This window comes from Salarias fasciatus, chromosome 3 (assembly GCF_902148845.1).
Source record: "Salarias fasciatus chromosome 3, fSalaFa1.1, whole genome shotgun sequence".
NCBI lineage: Eukaryota > Metazoa > Chordata > Actinopteri > Blenniiformes > Blenniidae > Salarias > Salarias fasciatus.
Window position 1 is genome coordinate 16205851 of NC_043747.1, and position 23954 is coordinate 16229804.

General features: G+C 41.6%; 1 protein-coding gene and 1 long non-coding RNA gene across 3 annotated transcripts in view; one reads left to right on the forward strand and one right to left on the reverse strand.

Annotated features, from left to right (window-relative positions):
- The window catches only part of LOC115383916 (interferon-induced very large GTPase 1-like), a 107798-nt gene extending 89774 nt beyond the window's left edge, over positions 1–18024 (reverse strand). Inside the window, exons 1-3 of the mRNA XM_030086124.1 lie at positions 17922–18024; positions 17689–17762; positions 17512–17581 (exon numbers count right to left, since the gene is read on the reverse strand). Of these exons, the coding sequence (XP_029941984.1) occupies positions 17512–17581; positions 17689–17762; positions 17922–18015 (238 nt within the window). The 5' untranslated portion in view covers positions 18016–18024. The remainder of the gene's footprint in view (positions 1–17511; positions 17582–17688; positions 17763–17921) is intronic.
- A 2508-nt stretch (positions 18025–20532) lies between these two features.
- On the forward strand, positions 20533–21885 carry LOC115383951 (uncharacterized). Of its 2 annotated transcripts, XR_003930774.1 has the most exons (4): positions 20533–20661; positions 20738–20807; positions 20883–21006; positions 21406–21885. It is a non-coding gene; the product is annotated as an uncharacterized LOC115383951 (long non-coding RNA). The 2 variants fall into 2 exon arrangements; XR_003930773.1 differs by lacking the exon at positions 21406–21885 and having other exon boundaries at positions 20883–21222.
- Positions 21886–23954: the final 2069 nt, after the last annotated feature.

Consider the following 23954-nt stretch of genomic DNA (forward strand, 5'->3'; position numbering starts at 1 on the left):
TAATATAATAATACAGCATTCACCTGAGAGCACAAGCAAAAGACCAAAAAGACGGACTAATCCACACTGTAAACCCGAAGCAGTTTGATTTACTTAAAAGTCAAAATTTCTCTTAACTTAAAAGGGTTATTGACTTGTACTTGTACTGTTTGATAACAGTTAAATCAAACAAAACATTGAGCTCAACTCAAAGACTTGCAGTTAGTAGGACTTACATTTTAGGACTTTACATTCTTGTCAGTTATTTTGACTTCAAGTTTGAAGTTCTCCAAAAACTGGATTAAATTCACAGAACTCAGAAAAATAAGTACAAAACCACATCATTTCATGTTCATCAAACTCAAAATTTCTTTGTTTGTGTTATCAGTGTTTTAAGTACACAGTTATCAAATACAGCCTCAAAAAAATAGAGTTTAACTAACTTCAATCATTCATTCATTTTCTGCCGCTTTTTCCCTTTCGGGGTCGCGGGTGGCTGGAGCCGATCCCAGCTGCTGCGGGCGAAGGCGGGGTCACCAGTCTGTCACAGGGCTGACATTTACAGACAGACAACCATTCACTCACACATTCATACCTAGGGGCAATTTAGGGTGACCAATTAACCTGCCATGCATGTTTTTGGACCGTGGGAGGAAGCCAGAGTACCCGGAGAGAACCCACACACACACACGGGGAGAACATGCAAAATCCACACAGAAAGGCCCCAAGCCCCAGCCTGTATTTGAACCCAAGACTTTCTTGCTGTGACGCAAGAGCGCTAATCACTGCGCCACCGAGCAACCACAGTTTAAATCAACTTTGGTTTAGCCTTGTTCAGCCTTCTAAATGTGTCTGGCCACTTCAATTATCAAAAACAATAATAAAGATTAAATAATGACAAAATTAAAATCTTTCATTACAGTTAAAGAAAAAGTGAGTGCTTGTAGCATCTATTCCTGAGTAAGGCAACAGAGCAGCAGTTCAGTTCAGCAGCAGTTTTTTTTTTTTTTTGGTTTGGTTTTTTTACCCTCTGTCGTGGTAGTCAGTGCACGGAATTAAAAAATTCTGGATTGCCTTCAACACATAAGTAATTGGTCCTAGAAATCAATTGTAATCACAGCCTATAAAACAGTAACTGATTGGATAATGGAAATAAAAAAAAAATAAATATAATTAATGCTTTCACTTTCACAGCCCTCTGCTGTCAGGTCTGGGTTGTCCAACAATGTTGGAAAGGAACTGAAAGAGATGGTCTTCTTGAAGATTTTCCCAAGGCTACTCCAGGTCTTTATTATGTTGATGATTGCTATATTTTCTTTAGCTATTGCTGGTACTTCAATCATTCGCTTATCTAATAAATTTACAGGGGAAAAAGATTTTCAGAGTTTTCCCTCAATCTCAAGCCGTGGTAGTTTGTTCTGGTTAGTTAGTTTATTTACCCACAGAAAGGTAATTCTGGCATGTATTGACAGTACATAACTTTCTATTTTACACAAACCTCAACCACCATTTTCTTTTGGAAGCTGCAAATTGTCGAATTTAATTTGGGGTTTTCTGCCAGCCCAAATAAAGGCTGACATAGCTTTTTTAAGGTCTTCAAGTTGATTTCAGGATTCCAAAAAGCATAGACACAGGATGCATTATTTTAGAGAGAATAGTCATTTTAATAAGGTTTATCCTCCTAAGAAAGGATTTGGGAAGCTTCTTCCAGCTTGTCATCTCTTCTTTAATGTGTTTAACAATAGTATTGATATTTTTAAAGATGATTAATTTTGGGTGTAATTTTAATTCCCAAATAACTAAATCTTACAGGTGTCCAGCGAAATGATTTTACAAAGACAGGTTCAACTTCACCACGATACCATAAGGACATTGTTTCAAATTTTCCAAAGTTAACTTGATGTCCAGATAACTGACCATATTCTTGAATGCATTCAGTTAAATGGACGTGTTAGTCAAGAGGATGTCATCCACATTCAAAAAAAATATTGCATTGTTTCATTCCTACGACAGTTCAACCCAGTGTTGTCATTAGGCTTATTTTATGGGCTTGAAGCCCCCCAAACATATTCCTAACCCCCCCACACCCCCCCCCCCCCACACCCCCCCAACACCCAAAAAAAAAAAAATATTAATAATAATTTTGTGTTGTTTTATTTAACTAAAAAAAAATCCAAAAATGCCTACATATTCAACATAAAGTGGTGGGAATATTAGTTTAAATGAATAATCATATAACCGATCATTAGTCACCTAAATATGATCAATAATCTCAGCACAATTGGAAAAACTTGTATTTTGAACAAAAATACACACTCTTGAGATGCTTTTGTTGTTATTTTAATTTTGAACAGAGCTCTGTGTCTGTGTTGTTGTCCATGCATTAATCTTCATTACATTTCAATAGAACAGCTGGTTGCAAACAAGAAACTGATAAAAATGTTTCAAATATAGCATTCACCCATCACCAGTTCCCCAACAAAAACTATATTCAGAGCCACAACCAGCCCCCCTCTGTATAGTGGATCGCGCCCTCTGCTGTCCGACATGTGAAATACTGCTCCTGCGGGGGGCGCTCCTGCAGAGGGAGCTGTGCAGAAGGAGGAAGTGTGTGGTGAGTGTTTTCTGGAGTTTTCCCTAAGTCCTGATCGCGTTTCGGGTGTAAATGACCCATGGAGTAGTGTGTACTGCACTACCTGGGGCGACAGTAGCTCAGTTGGTAGAGCGGGTCGTCTTATAACCGGAAGGTTGGCAGTTTGATCCCCGCTCCCGCAGGTGTAAAACTGGCGTTGTGTCCTTGGGCAAGACACTTCACCCACCTTGCCTAGTATGAAAGTTGTGAGAGTGAATGGTTGGTGGTGGTCGGAGGGGCCGATGGCGCAGATTGGCAGCCTCGCTTCTGTCAGTGTGCCCCAGGGCAGCTGTGGCTACAATAGTAGCTTACCACCACCGAGTATGGTGTGAAAGGGTGATGTGATATTGCAGTGTGAAGTGCTTTGGGCTCTGTCATGCAGGGTAAAAAGTGTAGTCCATTTACCTGCCCACAATGTTAGTTCATGCACTCACTGGAGGTGAGGGATGTTTCATTCATGATAGGAAGTGCACGTACATGCATGGACAAAGTGTGTGCAGGTGTGTGAAAGTCAAAGTTGACAGAGGGGATATCACCTTCTCACACCCAGAATTAGGAAGGATGAAAAGGATCATGTTTTCATTGAACAGCATGTAAATGACCTGAAGAAGGAAGGGCAGAAATAGAAGCTAAATACTGATTTCCTGAACAACTTCAGAGTTCTTTGGTCTAAAGTCTGGTTTACTACACTGCAAATCGTATCCTCCATTGCACTGAAGAAGGAGGTTTTTATACATGTGGTCTGCAGAAGAAGAAATGAAAAGTGCTCCCAGCTGCTTGTGTGAGAGGATGACAGCTTAGAGCAGGGGTGTCAAACTCATGCCAGAAAGGGCCGAGTGGCTGCGCAATTTGGCTTAGTAAAGGTAAGTATGAGGCACAATTCGGTGTGACTGAAGTTATCCTGTCTTCCCTGTCTGAGGGTCGGAGATAGAATGAAGCTTGAGGAAGTGTGCTCTCGCGCGGATTCAAAATGTAGGGAGTAAAAGTAAAAAGTTGTCAGAAAAATAAAAGTTTTCAAAAGTAAAAAGTACCTGAAAATTTTACTTAAGTACAGTAACGAAATATTTGCTTAGTTACTTGCCATCACTGTTTCTCAGCCGCTATGATTGATTTCCCAGGGAAAGGAGCCTCTCTTTTCTTTTCTAATTATTTGTTGTTGAGTTTCTTGTTGATGTTGTTTTTGTTTTGTATTTCCAGGTAGTTGTGGAACTATTTTATCAGCCCAGACCAATTATTTAATTCGATATTAAAATCAAAAATGGGAAAGGTAACCTCACTGAATTCTGTTTTTGACATCAAAAGTTAAAATCGCTGCTAGATGCTTTCACTCACAACAGCATAAACATCAACCTTCTCCATCTTCCCTCACAGGTCTGTTCCACAGGGCCATAGCTCAGAGTGGAACAGCCATATCCAGCTGGTCTGTCAACTAGCAGCCCCTCAAGTACACCAAGATCCTGGCCCGCAAGGTGGGCTGCACCGACACGGAGACGGCCGACCTGGTCGACTGTCTGAGGCGCAAGAACTTCAGAGAGCTGGTGGATCACGACATCCAGCCAGCCCGCTACCACATCGCCTTCGGCCCCGTGGTGGACGGAGACGTCGTGCTCGACAATCCAGAGATCCTCATGCAGCAGGTGAGGAGTCTGGGATGTGCAGACATGAACCTTCTCCTGTTTTTTCCCCTTCTATTGTGTGAGGACAGTGGCTGGATCTGTGAAGACAGCAAATGTTAGAGGAAGTGAGGAGCTTGTGTGATTAAGTGTGAGCATCACCTCTCTGCACAGGAGGGCGACCAGTGATGAGAAGTCACACCCTGCAAAGCTGGAACACTTTGAAAATAAGCCTGGTGTTGGTGACGTGAGGATTCCTTCCTGTGACCCACTTTTTCAGTTTGTGACTTTATGATTTATGAAGCTTGTTCCGGGTTATAGAAACTTCCTCTAATACTTAACTCCTGTGATAATAGTGACTACAATCAGCAGTAATCAGTATTTACATATTTGATAAATTATATCAGGAACATCATGTGTCCCCTTCACTTCCATGCCTTCTCCACATTATCTGCGAAGTACTCGAGTCTTTGAGGATCTTCTCTCTTGTCTGTGCTCAATTTTGATCCCAATATTTCTTTTCTGACATTTTCACCCTGTTTTTATTTACATTTCAAACATTCAGCCCTTTTGGAAATGGGGGGAGTACATGTGCCAACGTCGAAAGCTTGAAAGAGCGTGACTCTTGCAGCTGCTTTGTTATTCAGCTGCTCGGCTTCCCTGTTAGATCCCCCATAAAAATTAATAATCTGTGAGAAAATAATTGGAGGTGAGCATCAAAAGCTTTCTGACTCCGAGACCTCGCTGTGCATTAATTGACTCTGCAGACTTTGAAAACTCTAAAAGATCCTTGCTTACAGATTGTGCTGTGCTGAAGCCAGAAGCTGAAGTGTGTTATCTGAGATTTCTACTAATCTGAAGTCATTTTCAGGAAAACACATGGCTTGAAAAAAGCAAGAAACTGATATTTCCTGAAAACCTCATATACTGTATGTGATGTTAGTGCATTTTAACCACCCAGCATGTGATTCTCCAATATCACCACCAGGGGGAGTTCCTCAACTATGACATCCTCACAGGAGTGAACCAGGGAGAGGGGCTGAAGTTTGTGGATGACAGTGAGGACAATGATGGCATCTCCGCCGCTGTGTTCGACTACACCATCTCCAACTTTGTGGACAACTTGTACGGATACCCTGAAGGTGAGGAGGGGAGGGGGCATAGCGAGACAGCTGTCAGTCTTCTCAGGTCCATCGTCATCCATCATCCATTCTCTGACGATTCTCCTCAGATTAAATCAGATTTTCAGTTCATTAGGAGAAACATTCAGAGTTACTGTTAGTATGAGTAGATGTTTCAGGTGTCTATACTTTTTTTTTTTAAGTTTCATATCAAATTTGTGGTGTTTTATATAAAATCCAGCCCTGTTATTACTTGTTTTTTGTTTTGTTTTGGAAACTTTCATTTCAGCAAGCAATCGATCCTTTTCCACACAAACCTCAAAAACAGTAAATGTTTGACAATATTAAAGTAGAAAAGTGTTGTTTCGTTAAATCTGCGTGTGGAAATGCGAATCTCTAAAACATTACGTGAGAGAAGACTGAGAGGATATAAAATGTGAAGTGCATCAACCAAGACGAGCATACTGAGGAGTTTGCCTATTGTGGAGATTATCTTGCGCCACGGTGGGTCTGTGCTGTGGCCTTTGAGGCTCTGTGGGCACTAATGCCGCCGCTCATCATCCCCCAGGTGGCCGGCTCCTAATCACAGAGCTGTTGTTCCTCCAGGATCAGCCTGCAACCCGCTCGCAGCGGGCTGCAGTCAAAATACAGACACGTTTGGAAAATGTTGCCATGCTTCCCCTCAAGTGCCTGTCACTCATTCCACTTTCTGAGAGGAGCATTACAATGGTGGCTTTTCTCCATCTCCATCTCCATCTTTTCTCGATCACAGTTTCAGCTTCATCTTGTTCACTACGATTGCATCTTACCTCCTGTTTTTGCTTATCTTGAACACTTCCATCCCTCAACATTTATTTAAACTTTACTCTCAGCTTTTCACTTTTCTCCTTTGTCTCTTCTTCTTCCTTTTCCCTTTCCACTTGCAGGTAAAGACATCCTGAGGGAGACCATTAAGTTTATGTACACGGACTGGGCAGACAGAGACAATGGCGACATGCGAAGGAAGACTCTCTTAGCTCTGTTCACAGACCACCAGTGGGTGGCTCCAGCAGTGGCGACCGCCAAACTCCACGCTGAGTTTCAGTCGCCGGTTTATTTTTACATGTTCTACCACCACTGCCAGACTGAGACGAGACCTGAATGGGCCGACGCCGCCCATGGAGATGAGATCCCCTATGTGTTTGGAGTGCCCATGATCGGTGCCACAGACCTGTTCCCGTGCAACTTCTCCAAAAATGACGTGATGCTGAGCGCTGTAGTCATGACCTACTGGACCAACTTTGCCAAGACTGGGTAAGTCTGATCTTCAACATTCTCCATTCTTTCATTCTGAGCTCAGCAATTGAGATTGCATGATTAGCACCTCCATCCATCCATTCATCCATTTTCTACCACTTATCTGGGACCGAGTCGTGGGGGCAGCAGTCTCAGCAGGGATGCCCAGACTTCCCTGTCCCCAGACACTTCCTCCAGCTCCTCCGGGAGGATCCCAAGGCGTTCCCAGGCCAGCTGCGAGACATAGTCTCTCCAGTGTGTCCTGGGTCTTCCCCGGGGTCTCCTCCTGGTGGGACATGCCCGGAACACCTCCCAAGGGAGGTGCCCAGGAGGCATCCTGAACAGATGCCCGAGCCACCTCAGCTGGCCCCTCTCGATGTGGAGGAGTAGCGGCTCTACTCCGAGCTCCTCCCTGGTGACTGAGCTCCTCACCCTATCTCTAAGGGAGCGCCCAGCCACCCTACGGAGGAAACTCATTCCGGCCGCTTGTATCCGGGATCTTGTCCTTTTGGTCATGACCCAAAGTTCATGACCATAGATGAGGGTGGGGACTTAGATTGACCAGTAAATTGAGAGCTTCGCCTTTCGGCTCAGCTCCTTCTTCACCTCAACGGACCAGTGCAACGACCGCATCACTGCAGCTGCTGCACCGATCCGCCTGTCAGTCTCACGCTCCATCCATCCCCCACTCGTGAACAAGACCCCGAGATACTCAAACTCCTCCACATGAGCCAAAGTCTCTTCACCGACCTGGAGGGGGCAAGCCACCTTCCTCCGGTCGAGGACCATGGCCTTGGATTTGGAGGTGCTGATCCTCATCCCTGTCGCTTCCCACTCGGCTGCGAACCGCCCCAGTGCATGCTGTAGGTCCGGGTTCGATGAAGCCAACAGAACAACATCATCTGCGAAAAGCAGAGATGAAATCCTGTGGTTCCCGAACTGGACCCCATCCGGCCCCTGGCTGCACCTAGAAATTTTGTCCATGAAGATTATGAACAGAACCGGTGACAAAGGGCAGCCCTGCTGGATTAGCACCTGCTTTCACAATTCCATTTGTAAATCGAACTACCATAACATTAAGATTAACACTGAAAAGGAAATGTGCACAATGTAAATCAACAGATGTGGAGGATTGCTGCTGTGAGACACATGATGGACGAGAAAAGACACCCGCTGTGGAAAACTGGAGACCATAAGGGACTCGGGCCTTAAATGTAGAATCAGGAAGCTGAAAGATCAGGATAAAACTGATCCTTGTCCTCCTGAAGGACATTCAAAGGCTATTCAGAGATTCTGCCCACATTGTGTGAAAGTGTGTGTTTGCTGGGAGAATACCTTCCGAATCTGTCTGCATAGGAGGGAACTGATCCGTCCATATGGACCCTTTTGTACTCACTCCTGTGGATGAGGAGGCAGTGACAGCAATCACGGGAGGCGACAACAGAAACAAGGTGTTTGGCCCGGCCTGGCTCTTTCTCCTTGTCTATTTTATAAGCTAACACTGGAGGGAGCCATTGTGACAGATTGAGCACAGTCAGCCCACCATGAGGACTCTGGACATGAGAAGAAGAACATGAACCAAACCAGGAGGCAGAGATGAAGACAAACACAACATCTGGATGAGGAGCAAAACTGTACATTTTTAAGTGTAAGAATCAAACAGACAAAATATTTGTAAATATTAAGTTTCCTGTTAGTTTTGTTTCTTTTTGGTTTTTCTTTTTGAGTGAATGAATGATATGCTTATTTTGTGATGGGGAAAAAGACAACAGGTGCAGTTTGCAACAAGAAAAAAAAATACCTTCACCAGCTTGAGGTGTCAAAGTAATTACCCTTTTGCCATGATTAGGTGTCATCTGAGGTTGTTTTCATGTTTCTCACGATGGCGTGGGCATCCTGTAGCATCTTGATATTGTAGCAGAAGTCCTCTCCACTCACACCATCACCCAGCAAAGGGCCAGAGATTCTGGAGTTGTATTGATCTTTCTAAGATATGATATTTGGATTAGTTGCAGTTTGATTTCACTGATCTGCATCATTTCTTCCATTTTCATGCTCTAAATAGCTTTGACAGTGGTCAGACCAAATATTGATGTTTCTCCAATGAACTCCCTTTAAAATCTGCATGAAATGATTGAAGATAAACCATTAAAATTTAACTACATTGTGAAATGTGTCTTGTAAGCCAATGAGGGCTGGGCACTTATGTGCAAGACACTATAATAAAATCAAATCAAAAACATTAAAATGACAGGAAGACTTTTCCCGTCTGATTCAAGTTGTTTTAACAAAGGTATTCAAGGTTTAACTTCCCAACCAAATCTGTCACTGACCCTCCTACAAACACTTCAGAGGCTGAGAGCTCTGATATCAGCCACATTTTGCCTTCCAGTGATTCCTGCTAAACCAACACAAAACACAAGTGTGACCGACGAAATGTGAGCTCTGTGAACATGTAGCAGTTGTTTACATGTAGCCTCCTGATTTAGCAGTGGGACAGACATGAGGGCTTTGATACCAGAAGATGCCTCTTATCCTCAGAGAGTGACGCCATCACACAGGTGCTGGGACTTTCTCCTTCATCCGTGGCGCTGTGTGGCAGTGTGCTGGTGTGTTTCTGGCTGTGACGTCATGTAGCAGAAGGCTCTTTCAGTCCGTCACACTCTGAGCGTGTGTGTTCACCTGTGGATCAGACTGGACCGACACACACTTGGCCTCTGCTGCGTTACAAAGTGACTCACTGCAGCCTGGAGGGTCTAACAGCTTCATCTCACTTCATTCTGGTCTCAACTCAGTCAAACAGGAGCAGAACTCAGAAAGCTCATCATCACACGACTCGTCAACCTTCAGCTCGGTTTCCTCTGCAAATTTGCACCTGTTGTCTGGTTTTTACACTCTGTTGAATTCACAAAGCTAAAACTTGACATGAAGAAATATGTTAAATAATGGAGTTTAAAAAAAGATGATTATTAAAAAAGTCAAGTGAAACTATATAAATAAATGAGGTGATGATATTTCTGTTTACTTTAGAAGTTATTATACGCTGTATGCTGTGATTCTGATCTGGGAAACATTAAAGACATTCATAGACAGTCTGCTCGTCTCGTCTCTTTATTCATTCTGACAGTTTAACATGATCCTGTACATCCTTGAAAAATGTCACCACATAGAATTAAGATTAAAATATTTAAAGTCAATAAAAACTTTCATCAATCAAAACATTTTCACCAAACATGTGACATGATTTCTTTGACTCAACCTTTGTTGTGGACGCAAGTTTCAACATTATTGGTTTAGAGCCTTGAATATATGTTTGTAAAGTATGTCGTGTCAGACTCTACTCAAATAATCAGCTTTAAAATTCTCAGCATGAAAAGTTACAAACATGGCGATAATGCCACAAATAAAAGAAATTAACATAATTAAGAAAGCAAAAACACAACAGTAATCACATGTTTTTTTTTTTCTGAACAGATCTCTTGTCACTAATAATATCTGGTTAAAACTGACTTTTTACACTGTCATGTTTACATCTCACTAAAATCATAAATGCTGCAAAAGATTATTCACAAGAACATTTCACATGTTCTCAAAATAAACATAAGAACATTTTAATGTTTTAATATTCAAAATAACCACAAACAGTCATGAAACAAATCTAAAGTGATCACAATAACAGTATATACAGTGTTACAGATGATGACAAACTGATAAAAAACTAAAATACCTCTATGCTCTGATGGTTTCACCTCTTTTATCTTCCAGATATTGTCCTGATGTTTGGAAAGTTCTTTAAGATAAATGTTCACGGAGCAATGATACATGAATCAATGTACTTTTGATATTTTCCACTGAATGCTAAAAGTTCTCCACACTACACCTCATTTTCAGAACACAGTCATGGTTACTTCAGCTGGTGGAGTGCATCAGAGTTCCACCTGTTCATAATTTGGACTTCCACAATGTGCTGGACAGAAACACGACGAGTATCGTGTGAAGTCAAGAAAAGTGTTGTTTAATGTGGTGATTGACATCTATGTCATCCCAATATAATTCACTTCATTTCATGTGAGTCTCAACGGGTAGATTATAAAATATGAAACTCACTCTGCACTCTCAGAATAAGTGAAGTAAATGAAAAGTCTAATTTCATGTAAAATGACTTTTTAAGGCTTTCTTCTGCCTGTTGATGTGTGATCTTTCTCCAAGTTTCAGGAATGTCAGCAGGCTCTGCATCACACTCTTTGGCAAAGTCATCATTATACTTGGTCATGATGTATTTCCAGTAGTCTGAAGCCACTGAGGCCACCTGCATCGAACCAGACCCTCTGGTCGGTGTAATGAGGCCCTGTGTTGTGTATGATCTTCTCCTCCAGCCTCACAGGGAACAGCACAGAACGGACACTGTTTGCCACATCCGATCACTCTCTGGAAAAGCTCATCCTCAGGCTGCATGAGGAGACACTGTAGTCTGTTTTTGAACGTTGAGGTTTTAAACTTCCGTCTCAGAGTTTCTTTCATGTCGTTCACAGAAATTGTGAGGTAGTCAGCAAAGTTGTCCTGGTCAGCATTGTTCGGGATCATAAATGCTCCAAGTGCATCCTGGGAAATCACCAGTTTATCACCAAGTTCTTCACAGATTTCCTCCACTAAATTTTTCACATTCCTTCTGTTTAGTGTTATGGCCTTTTCAAAGGCTTCATTTATGTAGCTGACACTTGTCTCAAGATGTCGCTTCTCAAACTCAGATGTTTTGGAGGAACTTGAAAAATGTTCCTCTATTTTTTTGAAGGATCCACTTCTTCAAAAAGCTCTCATAGGAGGAAGTGAAACTCAAATAGTCATTAAAGTTTTCCTTTGAAAGCAAATCCAGTAAAATGCAGGACTGGAAAGTGACCCATGTGCTGAATTCCTTCTTCTTCAGCATTTCATCCACAATAGAAAGACCCAGGTAACGATTGATGAAGTCTTCAACAGCAGGTTTCAAGCATTTGTTGACAAACTCTTCAGCTTTCTTCTGGTACTGATCTCGTTCTCGCGAAACACATCTTTGAAATCAGCACAAAACTTTGGTTTGTATTTCATCAGACATTTGTGAGGATCATTTTCTTCTAAAAAATCTTGGTGCATTTGCTGAAATTCTCTTGCTGTGAATCCACAGATGTGCAGTTTCAGAGAAACTTCAAACTGTGTGTCCTTCATAAGATCTTGATTCTTTTCCAGATGCTGGTCAATGATCTGGAGTATCTCTTCAATGTAAGTGTCGTGGTAATTGGTTTTTTGGTTTTGCTTATTATTCACGTATTTTTCACAAGTGTAGATGATAAAATCAGCACTTTTTTGTGCAACTTTAATGTGAGCTTCAACATTCAACAAATTCCAAAATCTGTTTTTCGCTTTGCGGAGGAATCCTTCTGCAGTATATTTAAAAGGCGTCTTCCCACAATCTTCCAGCCTTGTTTTGCTTAATATTTCATGTGCATAACTTCCCCTGTGTGCCAGATTTTCTCGCAGATACCGAGAAACATCTCCAAACACATCTGTAATATGTTGTTTAGGAAACGCCAGTTTCTTCAGTGCTTCATCGAACATCTTGTTGAATTCCTCCTCCAGCTCTCCATCACTCATCTGAACCTTTCTCTTTTGACATTCATCAATCAGCTCACACACTGCTTTTTCAATGTCTTTTGTGCAATTTTCTTCAATTCTGTCGAGCTCTGCCATCCCCTGTTTGATGTCCACTGCTGCTTGAAGCTGATCAAGTACAGACCTCTCAGTCTGTTTTCGAAGGCTTCCTACACTGTTTGCAAACTCTTCTTTGTGTCCAACAACCAGATTGACATGACCAGCTGTTTGCTCAAAGTACTGAGTTACTTTGTCAAGTAGTTTTGACTCCCAGTCAGACATCACTGTGACAGCTTCAGTTTTTAACTGACTGTGAAATTGTTTCAAGTCAGATATTTGTGATTGTGCAGCAAGGGTACCAAAATTAGAAATCTTGGTTTCTGCATTTCTCACCCAGTTGTACATTTCTTTTTTGAACTCCCATTCCCATTTGTTGAATTCTGTGCAGAGTCTCATGTAGGCGTCAGCTACGAGGCTGTTTCTGAAGCTGAAGAGAAAGTTTTCATGCTTCACTGCATTCCACAGACTTGTCATCCACTCTTGAAACTCCAACACTGTGTTAACAGATGAATCTCTGTTTCTCAGGAGCTGGATGATGTTTTTCTTGAGCTCATAAACAGCCTCGCTGTAGCCTGTGTTGACTGGTGCCATTGGAGGGTTTCCAGTCCAGAGACCAGGAATGTAGAAGTTCCCAGTGTCAGGATCATACGCCATCACATCAGTGAAGCTCTTGTTCTGCTCTTTCTTTTCCTCTCTGGCTGCTGCCTGGGTCATCTCGTCCAGCTGTTGAAAGAGCAGCTTCCGATCTCTTAAGTGCTTCTCGTGGGCTGAAACATCAGACACGTTCTGGTGAACAAAGTAACATTGTGGCTTTTTGCCCACTTCCTTCATCCGGAGGAAAGCATGCACGACTATCTGGAGGATGTCCTTCATTTCTGTTGAATTCTCCATTGCAATATTGATAATGGTGATGTCGCTCAGCCCCACAACAAGTGTTGCCAGTTCATTGTCATGTTCATAGCTGTTGTCCAGCTGGGTGAGTTCTGGTGACCTCAAGCCTTCAGTGTCAATGATCATCATGAAGTCACAGTTGAGCTCTTTTTGGAGCTCTTCATCAATTCTGATGAGCAGCATGAAGGCACCACGAGTGCATCGACCACTGCTGACTGCAAACTGCACTCCAAACATGGTGTTGAGGAGAGTGGACTTTCCTGTGCTCTGAACTCCCAGAACTGTAACAACCAGGATCCTGTTCTTAGAACCCACCAAGTCATTGAGCTGAGAGAGAACATCACTGACCCAGCTCAGAGGGATGTTGGAAGCATCTCCATCTACAAGCTCCAGTGGAAATCCATCAAGTAGCAGCTGTGCACCGAGTTTGGGCAGATGTTTTAACTGTTGACGTGATGGATGTGTTCTTTTTAGAGCTTGTGAAGCTTCATAGATTTGACCCATTTCACGGAAGAAGTGTTCAGTGCCCAGTGAACTGTTAGAAAGCTGTTGGTCGATTTCTTTGATCTCTTCCTTGTTCTCACTCTTCTTGCACTTTTCTTTGTACAGCTCTCTCAGTTCAGACAGTTTTACACGAGACATGTCATCAAGGTTAATTCGCATCCACTTCAGAAAAAAGCCTCTCTCTAAAGAGTTGCTTGATACTGCACTGATAAAGGATGTCATTGCTGTGGAAATGTCATAAGAGTTTTGTTTGTTTCGCAGTTCATTTTTCTGCAGCTTCAGGTCACTTTTGTACTTCTCAATGTTTTCAGATCCAACTTTTCGAAGTCGAACTTCTTCCTTCTCTAAGGAAGTCAAGTCTTTCCATATCTGGCCTTGCAATGGCAGCTGATCTTCTTTGTACTTCAGGATGTCTTGAATTGCAGCAGTGATGGCATCTGCTTTTTTCTTTCCAGTCTGGCACTCTGGAGAATCTTCGTCCACTAAGATTCCCAGTTCATGGGCAACCTCAGCCATCTGCTCAATTTGCATCTTCATCTTTGTTTTCTCAACTACATGAGTAACTGCTTCTCTCAGACACATGACAAAGTCTGCTTCATTGATGTCTGTTGTCTTCAAAATGATGTTATCATCTGTCAAGGACATGTCGGTTGCTATTTGTTCAAGAGCATCGAGACTAAAGTTCCTGCTCTGGTGGTTTCCCACTAAGAATATCTCTGACTTGCTGTTCAGGTTGGTCAGTAGTTTACACTCAGGGTCGAGATTATCAAAGAAAACAAAGACTGCTGCAGATGTTTGACACAAAAAGGAGAACTGTGTTTGGAAAGAGGCAATGTCTCCTCTGAGGTTAGCTAAAGCCACTGGGTGGCTGAAAATATCCATGTTTTCATTGCCACAAGGAAGGTACCAAGTTATCTCAGTCAGTCCATTGGATATTCTTCGTGGACTGTCTCCACAGTCCATGTTGTGGTGAACAAAGGTGTCATGGTACTGCTGAGAGCTGCTCAGGAGCTTGTTGAGGATCTCTGACTTGGACAAAGAGCACTCACCCAGTCTCACAAAAGAGATCATTGGTAGTTCAGACACAACAATTCTGTCTTCAATGAAACCTTTGGATTCAGAGAGTGATTTGGGTCTGTACTTTTTAACAATGTCTCTCAAAGCCCACACCATCAATGTGCTCTGATTTTTATCACAGTCAGGAAGCAGCAGAGGCACAGAAAACTGACACATGGACATTTTGAAGGCTAATTCCTGCTGCACAAAACCATCAGAGCACAGAAAGAGAGCAGTGATTATGTCGAGGGGGTTCAACATTTTGGCTGACTTGAACCTGGAAACCAGATTTTTTAGATTTAACCCAGTTTTCCCTGACACATCACTTTTACTGTCTGATGTATATTTCACATTTCTGGCTGTTACATTCACCATCATCAGTTTCTTTAAAAAATACCAAGGGAGGTCTGATTTGCACTTGGCAGGTTGGTCATCAGTGGTCTTCTTATCAATCTGAAGTATCTTACTGAGTGATAGTTTCTGTGTGTAGAACTGCTTCAATCCCAGATCCTTCAAAAGGCTCTTCAGGCCGGTCTCTGTGGACATAATTAAAAAGTCAAAATTAATGCAAATGTGCTAGTAGATTTCCATTTGAGGACTGGCATGTCTCCCAGCAAGAGTATTGAAGCAGCGGATTTCAAAGTATATATTGGTTCACAAGCCTGTTCTCGTCACCAAACATTAACCGTATCTTATTCATAACCCAAGACAATTTTTAAATGAGATTGTTGCCAAAAATATCAATCAAATGGCAAAGAAATAAGATCCAACGATAACATGTTGAAAGAGGAAACTGAAATTGAATCAGTTTGATCATTAAAGCCCCATTTGAAAAGTATAGACACAAATATTGATGCATTCTGTTTATAAATGCTGCAGAGTTGATCTTTCAGTTCACTGTTTTTGATGTTGCATCTGTGTTCACACTGAAATGTTTTGAGGTTAATGCACTGACTTTAACCACTTATCTGTTTTTAAAGCAGTGGTGCCTTTTATTTTACATGGAGGTTTCACAATGGCTTGAAGATGTTAATGAAGAAAACTGTCATTTTACACATTTTTAATTAAGTCAAACCGTGTTCATTTCAACTGAGCAGGCTTGATGTTTATATTATTTCAGTCAAAGTTTTTGTTTGCGATAAAAAGTATCTCAGGAATTATAGGACAGCTGTATTTGTGGAGCAGAATTTATGATCTTAACCTGACAAGGTCTTGAAGAGTGGTGAACTCTTGTTTCCAGTGGTGTGTGAATGTAATAGATTACTCATTAAGATGTGCAGTGTGCAATGAAACAAAAGTGAAATTCATTGAATATACATTCATCCAATAAACAAAATACTCTCTGCCATCAAAACTTTCCTTTAAAATGGGTACTGACAAATGTTATATTTTAGGGTATATGTGTCCTAAAACCATCCCCACATTTCCAAATCTGAAAGCAGCAATTTAAATCTGGACAACTTTCTCCCTCCTTGGATGATAAAACTCTATCAAAATGATCTTTCTCCCACATATATTATATTTATTCAAGACTATACCAATAGATTAATATATATATATATATATATATATATACATATATACATATATACATATATATATATATATATACATATATACATATATACATATATACATATATATATATATATATATATATATATATATATATATATATATATATATATATATATTTGTCACACATTCTGCATGATTTTGGTGTTTCTCCCTCTCCCATGTTTTTTCTTCCTTGTGTTTGTGTGGAAAGCTGAGTCTGCAGGACCGACTCCTCTGAGCTTCACACCTGAGATCCATTTTCATAAATACCAGTATAAAGACTCCAGCTCTTCCTTCACTCAGTGCCAGATCATCAGTTCACCTCACATGATTTCATGCTGGCTGTTTAACCTCTGTCACTGGATCTCTATGTGAAACAGATCACCTGTCCTTGGCTCCACCCCTCTGCTCCTCCTCTGTCCACTCCAGTGTTGCTTTGACTCCCAAATAAAGAACGACTCTTTGCTCATCTGACCTGTCTCTGTGTGTCAGCTCTGGGGTCCAAACGAGACCAACCATGACATTATATCCAAACCTCTCACTCAACAAGTCAACATTCAATCAAAGCCCCATGGTATTACAGTTGATATCTCTTGTATTCTGAAACAAACTCCACCCTTAAAATAAAGGACATGTCCTTTCACCTCCCAATTTCAAACAACCCTTCTTCTCACACTGGAAAAATCCAGTAATTACTACTGTTGGGAGCATCTGTGTGAGACTCGTTTCAAGAGCTGTGAGAGAAAAACAGTCAATACTCAAATGATTGACACCCCTGCTGTCATTCAACATACTTGACTTACTTGTTTTCGCTGTTGTCGTGGCCGGCCTGCTTCGTCTTCCATCTTTCAGCCGCGCAGAAACTTGGAGGGAGTAACACACTGCTGGCTTCAGGTTGCTGAGTGTTACACTGTTGTTGTCTGTGGTCACTTGTTGCACCATCTTTCCATTGGTGCAACAGGTCACAGTAAAACTCTCCACTTCATCAGCAGGAGTGTCCCACTGCAGAGACAGTGACTCACTGCTGATGTTAGAGACTGTTATCTTGATTGGAGGGATTCGCTCTGAGACAATAATGGAGAAATATTTCACGGATTAAAAATAAAACAGTCTCATGTTTTTACCAATCCAAATTTTAAAATAATGAAATTACAATGTTGGCTGATGTGGTTGTTTGTTCTGTACTCCTATAACTTACTGTCATATTGAGAAGAGTCTTTTTTATTCTTCTCAGGACCAAATGAAGCACAAGGTGCATCAGAGGAATCCTTGTTCACAACAAAAACAAAAAAAAAAAAAACATCATTACTTGAACTATTCTTTCACCACAGCAGTTAAGGTCTGATAGGATTCTGTCCCCCAGTACTTTTCTTACCTCTTCCTCTGAACTTTCCATCCTGGCTTCACTCTCAGTCCTCTCACACTCAGTCTGGATCAAACTACTGCTGACTGAAAGTAACGGGGAAAAAAAAACACATTCAGTGTGACAAAGCACACATCTGCATGGCAACTGAAGTCAAGATTGAATTGAATTGAAGCAGAATGTCAAAAGTGGAAGAAAATCTGTCTATTGATGTTTATTTTAAAAGTAATAAAACTGTAACCTACTAGCTTGAATTGTCCATGGTAAAGTGGCTCCTTCGTGTCTGCCAGGAGACGATGTGAATGAGGATTGCAGTCGATGGTGAAACTTTGAAATCATGTCCCACACCCATCCTGTCAGTTGTTTTTCCTATACTTGCTAAATGCTTTCACTTTCCTTTTGAGAGCAGCACAAAAATGACTTGAGCCAAGACAACAGCACTTACAATAACAGGAAAAATGGTTGCTTTCTTGGCACTGATCAGACAAATGTCTTTTGTAACAACAAACCAGCACTCTGTGTCATTTACTTTTGAGCCTTTAAGAGTCAGTGTGATCATATATTGTTAATCTACTGTGTCGCACTTTCCATGTATAGACTTATATGTGAATGAAGATTATCCAAAATTTAAAGAAGAGCCTGCCTTTGTGGAATATAAATGTTTTCCGTGTGTTAGTGTTGGTTTTAAACAAGTACTGAGGTCAAAAAATTATGTGCTGTAGCATTAAATGTTAATAAGGTAACATGTACTTCTCTCCTGTGATCTGCTCTCTCTCCTCTCTGTAATCGTGATCCGTCTTCATGCAGCACGTCTGAAAGACGTCAGGAATGTCAGCATGTCAGGACGTATGTGGTCTTTGTGAGAGGCAGTAATGCCAGTTAGTTTGTTGATCTCTGTCTCTGTTCTATCCTTTCCGATCATATATGAGTATATCTGAGCAGAGAGATAACATCATAACTACTTCAGTGTATTTGTAGTTTTCTTCTGTTAAATTGTTGCATTGTTGCTAACTCTGGAAATTCATGACAAATTCACAAATATAAAATACTTTCTTTTTCATTTCTTTGAAACAACACTGAAATCACAGGAGTTCATGGAAAATATGTTTTCTCTGTGGACAGGTGAAACCAGTGTCTGATTTGGAACTGAGGACTACAAGATAAAACTGTTGGCTAACCTGAGTTACCATTCCTGATGACTGTGACTGATGAGAAAGTGGAGACGTTTTCTGTCATAACGGCAACAACTTGTCTGCAATTGTGGCTGCGTAACCACCCCAGTCAAACTTACTTTTTTCTTTTTCTTTTTAACTGTTGTACCTTTATCTGAAGCTGTATTGTTTTACTTTATCAAAGATATTAAGATGAATCTTTTAAATGTGTCTGTACATCCAGTTTGCTGTCTTATTTCCTGCCTTAAAAAAATGATCCTTATGCAGAAAACTGATATTTGATTCAGTTAAAAAAAAAAAAGTCGTTGCACAATCACATTAACTCTTACATACTGGGTCAGAATTGGGCTTTAAAGAACTACTGCAATGTTCTTTTGGAGCTATTTTGAAGCATTCTCAGGAGTATTTAATTTGTGATTATGATATGAAGTTTTTAGTCAAAATCACAAACCCTGTGCCATTTTCCAGGCCTGTTTTATCTGCAGAGCTCCAGGAGCTCATTATCAATTCCCCTCTGGGTTGTGGGCGGAGTCAGTGCTGCTCTGCTGCTGGAGACCGCCACCCCCTGACTTCTCTGGCTGAAAGCTAAGCTACTTCTTGCCACCAGCTTGTAGCCACGTTCCTCCCGTGTCAGTCAATGGTTCTGCAGACCACCTCCACCTCTCCTCCCCCCGGCTCACCGCAGCCCCGGGGAGATCTGTTGCTCCTGGGTCGCACGAGTTCAGCACAGCTGTCGGTGGGCTGTCCCACAGTGTCTGAAGGCGTTATGTCTGAGGGGCCATGCAAGACATAATTCATCCTGGCCCTCTCACACACACATATTCACCTCACATACTCTCTCACACACATACACTGTCCTTTTATACAAACGCATTCTTCTTACACACATATATTCTTCGTTCACAAGCATATATTTTCATTTCCACGCACAGACATATGTTATTTAGGAGAATGTATGCATGATGTGAGTGGACAAATACACATATGTACAAAAAAATGTAAGTATGTAAGCAAAGAATATGTGTGTGTGAGTGAATATACAGGAAAAGGAAGTTCATCATTTATTGCACTGTGAATGGCTGAGAAGCTCCAGTGGGCGGTACTTTTCAGGTCATAGTCAACATAGAAGCTGTAATGGAGCCTAAAGAGGGCCAGATGTAGATTCATTATCGGCTCTGTCACTTCACTCTCTTCACAGTGTTCCCTTCAGTGATTGTCCACCATTAGCATCAACAGAAGCTCCAAAGAAAGAAACTTCCTCTTTTGAGACGGCTTCCTGTTACACTGAAACACCTTCCTGTTATACTGAAATCTCAATAGTGTGTGTGTGTGTGTGTGTGTGTGTGTGTGTGTGTGTGTGTGTGTGTGTGTGTGTGTGTGTGTGTGTGTGTGTGTGTGTGTGTGTGAGCGTCTCAGTAGTGTATGTGAGAGTGTTTCAGTTGTAACTGTGAAGTTTTCACTATAATGTGTGGATATGTTTCGTTTCATGTGTGTGCATGTGAATGGTAATTCTGAATCCTGTCCCTCTCGGCCCCTCATTCACTGAAAAGAAGGTGCCAGTGCATTACTACATATTGTAGCAGGAGGAGGCCCTCTCTTGGCTTGTAATAATTAACCAATCCCGCCAGGGGGAGTTGTGTATAAAAGAGGGCCATTCTCACTGGTGCAGCCTCTGCCGCTGAGTAGACCCCGCCCCTGGGCTTTCTCACTTCCTGGTGTGAACCGTGTGAGCCGTGCGAGCTGTGCTTACCTGTTGGGCCGCGTTTGGGGATCAATTCCCCCTTCATCTGGGTGTCAACTTGCTGCTAGATGAGTGAGTACAGCTCTCCCTCTGGAGGCACAGCCCTACGGTCATGATCAGCTGGCAGTAATCAGCTGTTTGTGTTTAGGTGGCTGTAGGGAGGTCGCAGACTCCCCACCTCTCCTACTGGGCGTGTCAGTTAAATGTTTGTTTGCCAGGTACGCAGTCTAGACACCCTCATATTCTTAGCTGGTTCGTGCAGGTGTATGACTGCCCTTTTTATTGCTTATTAGGAGCGGCTAATCTGCCGTGGAGCCCGCCAGCTGTTTTGTCCTTCCGGGTGGCTTCGAAGTCCAGTGTTGGCACCCGTAAATACGCCTGGACTGCCTCTGCCCCTTAGAAGTCCGCCGTCTGCAGGTTGCTGCACCCCTGTCGACCTGCTGGCTTCCTGACCGAGCTGTTTACACGCTTGGGGGACGCCAGGAATACACAGAAGCGATCCGCTTACTTTATCATCTTTTCTTTTGATTAAGTATATTTGGGTTAGGTGTTGGTATATTTTGTTGTTCTTTTGGTTATTGTTTCTTTATTTAATTGTGTGTTCATTCTTTGTTGTTTTCCATTTACCTTTGTTTTTGTTTGGGGTGTGGCAGTTACAGGTTTGCATTTATTTATTTTACTTGTGAGTTGTGGCTGCCCTCCCACTTGTGTTTAGTTCATTCAGTTAATTTTTTTTTTTTTTTTTTTTTGTTTGAATGCATGAATGTGAGGGAAACACCCTTTTTAACTCCCCTTGTCTTTTTCCCTCCCTTCCAGAAGCTGAGCACGACGGTGGCGGCATCGGTGTCCCTGGGTGGTGGGTCTCCCTCCTGTATGATGTGCTGCGCACCCTTTTTTGTTTGTGTGTTCACCATTATTTTCAGCGAGTGAGAGTGTCCACGTGTGTCTGGGGTGATCCCTCCGAGGCCTTCATTCCCCCTATTACCCGTGTCCCTCCAGTAAGCCTCAGCTCCTGATTGGGCTCCCCCTCTTCCCCTTGTTTTAAGAGGAGTGAATGTGTTTTTTTGAAGTTTTCTATTTAATAAAGATTTTCTGTTAGCCAGAACCCACGTCTCCTGCTTCTTAAGCCTCGAACCTGAGTGTCCTCACTTTTAGTTATTTCCTTGGGTGTGTTACGGGTCTCAGGGTGATGATGACCACAGTAACAAAAATATTACCTGTTTTAAGCAGGTGAAAAGAGGAGACAGAAGACGAGAGGCATCTTGTTTAACTCCCGAATAACGTCTGAATCTTTAATAAACATTACATTTCATAAATCATGTCTGCATTTTTCATTTCTGTTGGTTCACACTTCCATAAGCGGTTCTTCTACAGTTCCTATGCATTCTTATCACATTCACCGTTCCACATTCAGTCACATTTCATATTCTTTCTCATCGCCTCTGTAACTGAGATGAACACATCTCCATAACCATGTAATCACATTACAATCATTGTGCATAAAGTCACACAGTTTCTGATCACAGTTCTCTATGGGTCTTAAACATGAAATAAAACATGTATTCCACAAGAAATCATTTCTTAACTCGAATTAATAGAAAATAGTCTTCTGACAATATACAGATAACTGAAAGAAGCAGTTTCTAAGGTATTTGTATGAACTATAAAACATTTTCTTTTAAAATAACCGACTCAGAATAAAACAAAAATCACATCAGTTTAGAATAAGAATAAGATACTTATTTAACATTAAATCATGAATATTCTGCACACCACAAACACACAGGAGCCATTAATAAAAAAAACTGCCCAGCAACTGTCGCTTATTTGACCCAAAATGGCGGCCGCATGGGTAAACCTACTCCAGGAAGTTGCTTTATATGGATTTTAAACTGACACAAATAACATCAAATATACAGAAGATCGCTGAGACAATATCATGAATTAACTGTGTTTCATAGGTGACTCACAAACCTGTTTTAAGCAGGTGAAAAGAGGAGACAGAAGACGAGAGGCATCTTGTTTAACTCCCGAATAACGTCTGAATGAACGGCAGAAGTGTCCGCCCCTTAACCGTTCCCAGCGCAGCGAGAGAAAACAAAAGTTCCGCCCCTCAATTACACAAAAGTAGAGAAATTGAAATAGTAACAGAATAATTTCCGACATGAATAAATTAAATATGGTCAGCTAAATAAATAAATGTGGTGTCACCCTATTTTAGGGGCGCCACAGGTGCAACTCCCAAGGTGGCGTTGTCTGGCTTCCGTTAATCTGACTCATCTCGCCACAATATAAAGTACATTTATCAAATATTCAGAGAATTAAAGAATGAAGTTGTAATTCATGTTAAGATTTGGGCATTGTCTGACAGTGAGCATTGATGAGCTCTGTCACTTCACAGCAGGTCGGCCCAGAGCCTTTCTTGGTGGAGTTTACATGTTTAACATGTGCAACTGTGGGTTTTGCACAAGTACTTTGGCCAAAAATTTACCTGCTGGAGTTCTAGAATTAAATATCAGTATCAGAACATCTGCTTCTCTCCTTTCATCAGCTCTCTCTCCTCTATTTGTTCGTTCATGCAGGATGTCTGACAGTTTAAAGGTGCATTAAGGAGTTTTACAACCTTAACAATACTTATTTTCCACCATAAATATGTTACACATTTTTAATGATGTGTACAATGTGCCCTGACATATTCATTACAACAGTGGCGGACTGGGCATTTCACATTAAGGCCTTCAGAACAGATCCGCCTGAACCAATCCACCTCTCAATAATTATTTTGTCTAAAAAAAAAAAATCTTATTATGCAGATATGCACATAAAGAGTTGTTGCACAGCAGATAGATACTTGTGCAGCCAGAATAAATGCCTTTGAAGTGCACAATTCTACTACTACATCTGTGCACATACAATGAGCATCAACAACTTAATAAAACAGCAATATTATTTAGGAAAAGAGGAACATTTTACTCACCAAAATCCCGATTATTTGAAAACAAAATACATCCTCCTTTCCTTCCTCAAAAAGAGTTCAACTGCTCTGTCATATAGATTATCCGTGCGTTTCAGTTCCATAAAGCCAGGGCTGAAAGTCCAGCTTGCCCTGTGGTATTTCTGGCGTAAGTTTTATTTCTCTTCAGGTCTTCTTCTTTGGAATAATTGAGGTAGGCGACCAACAACTTAGGTGCATACCGCCCCCTACTGTATCTCTTGGTGAATGTAAATCAGAGGGCCTGGATCTGCTGTTGTTAGAAGCTAGAAGGCGCTGAGTCGCCAACTCGAAATCTGATTGGTTGAAGCAACTGTCTGATTGGTTGAAGCAGCTGTCTGTTTGACGCTTCACTTTACTTCACTGCGCCATC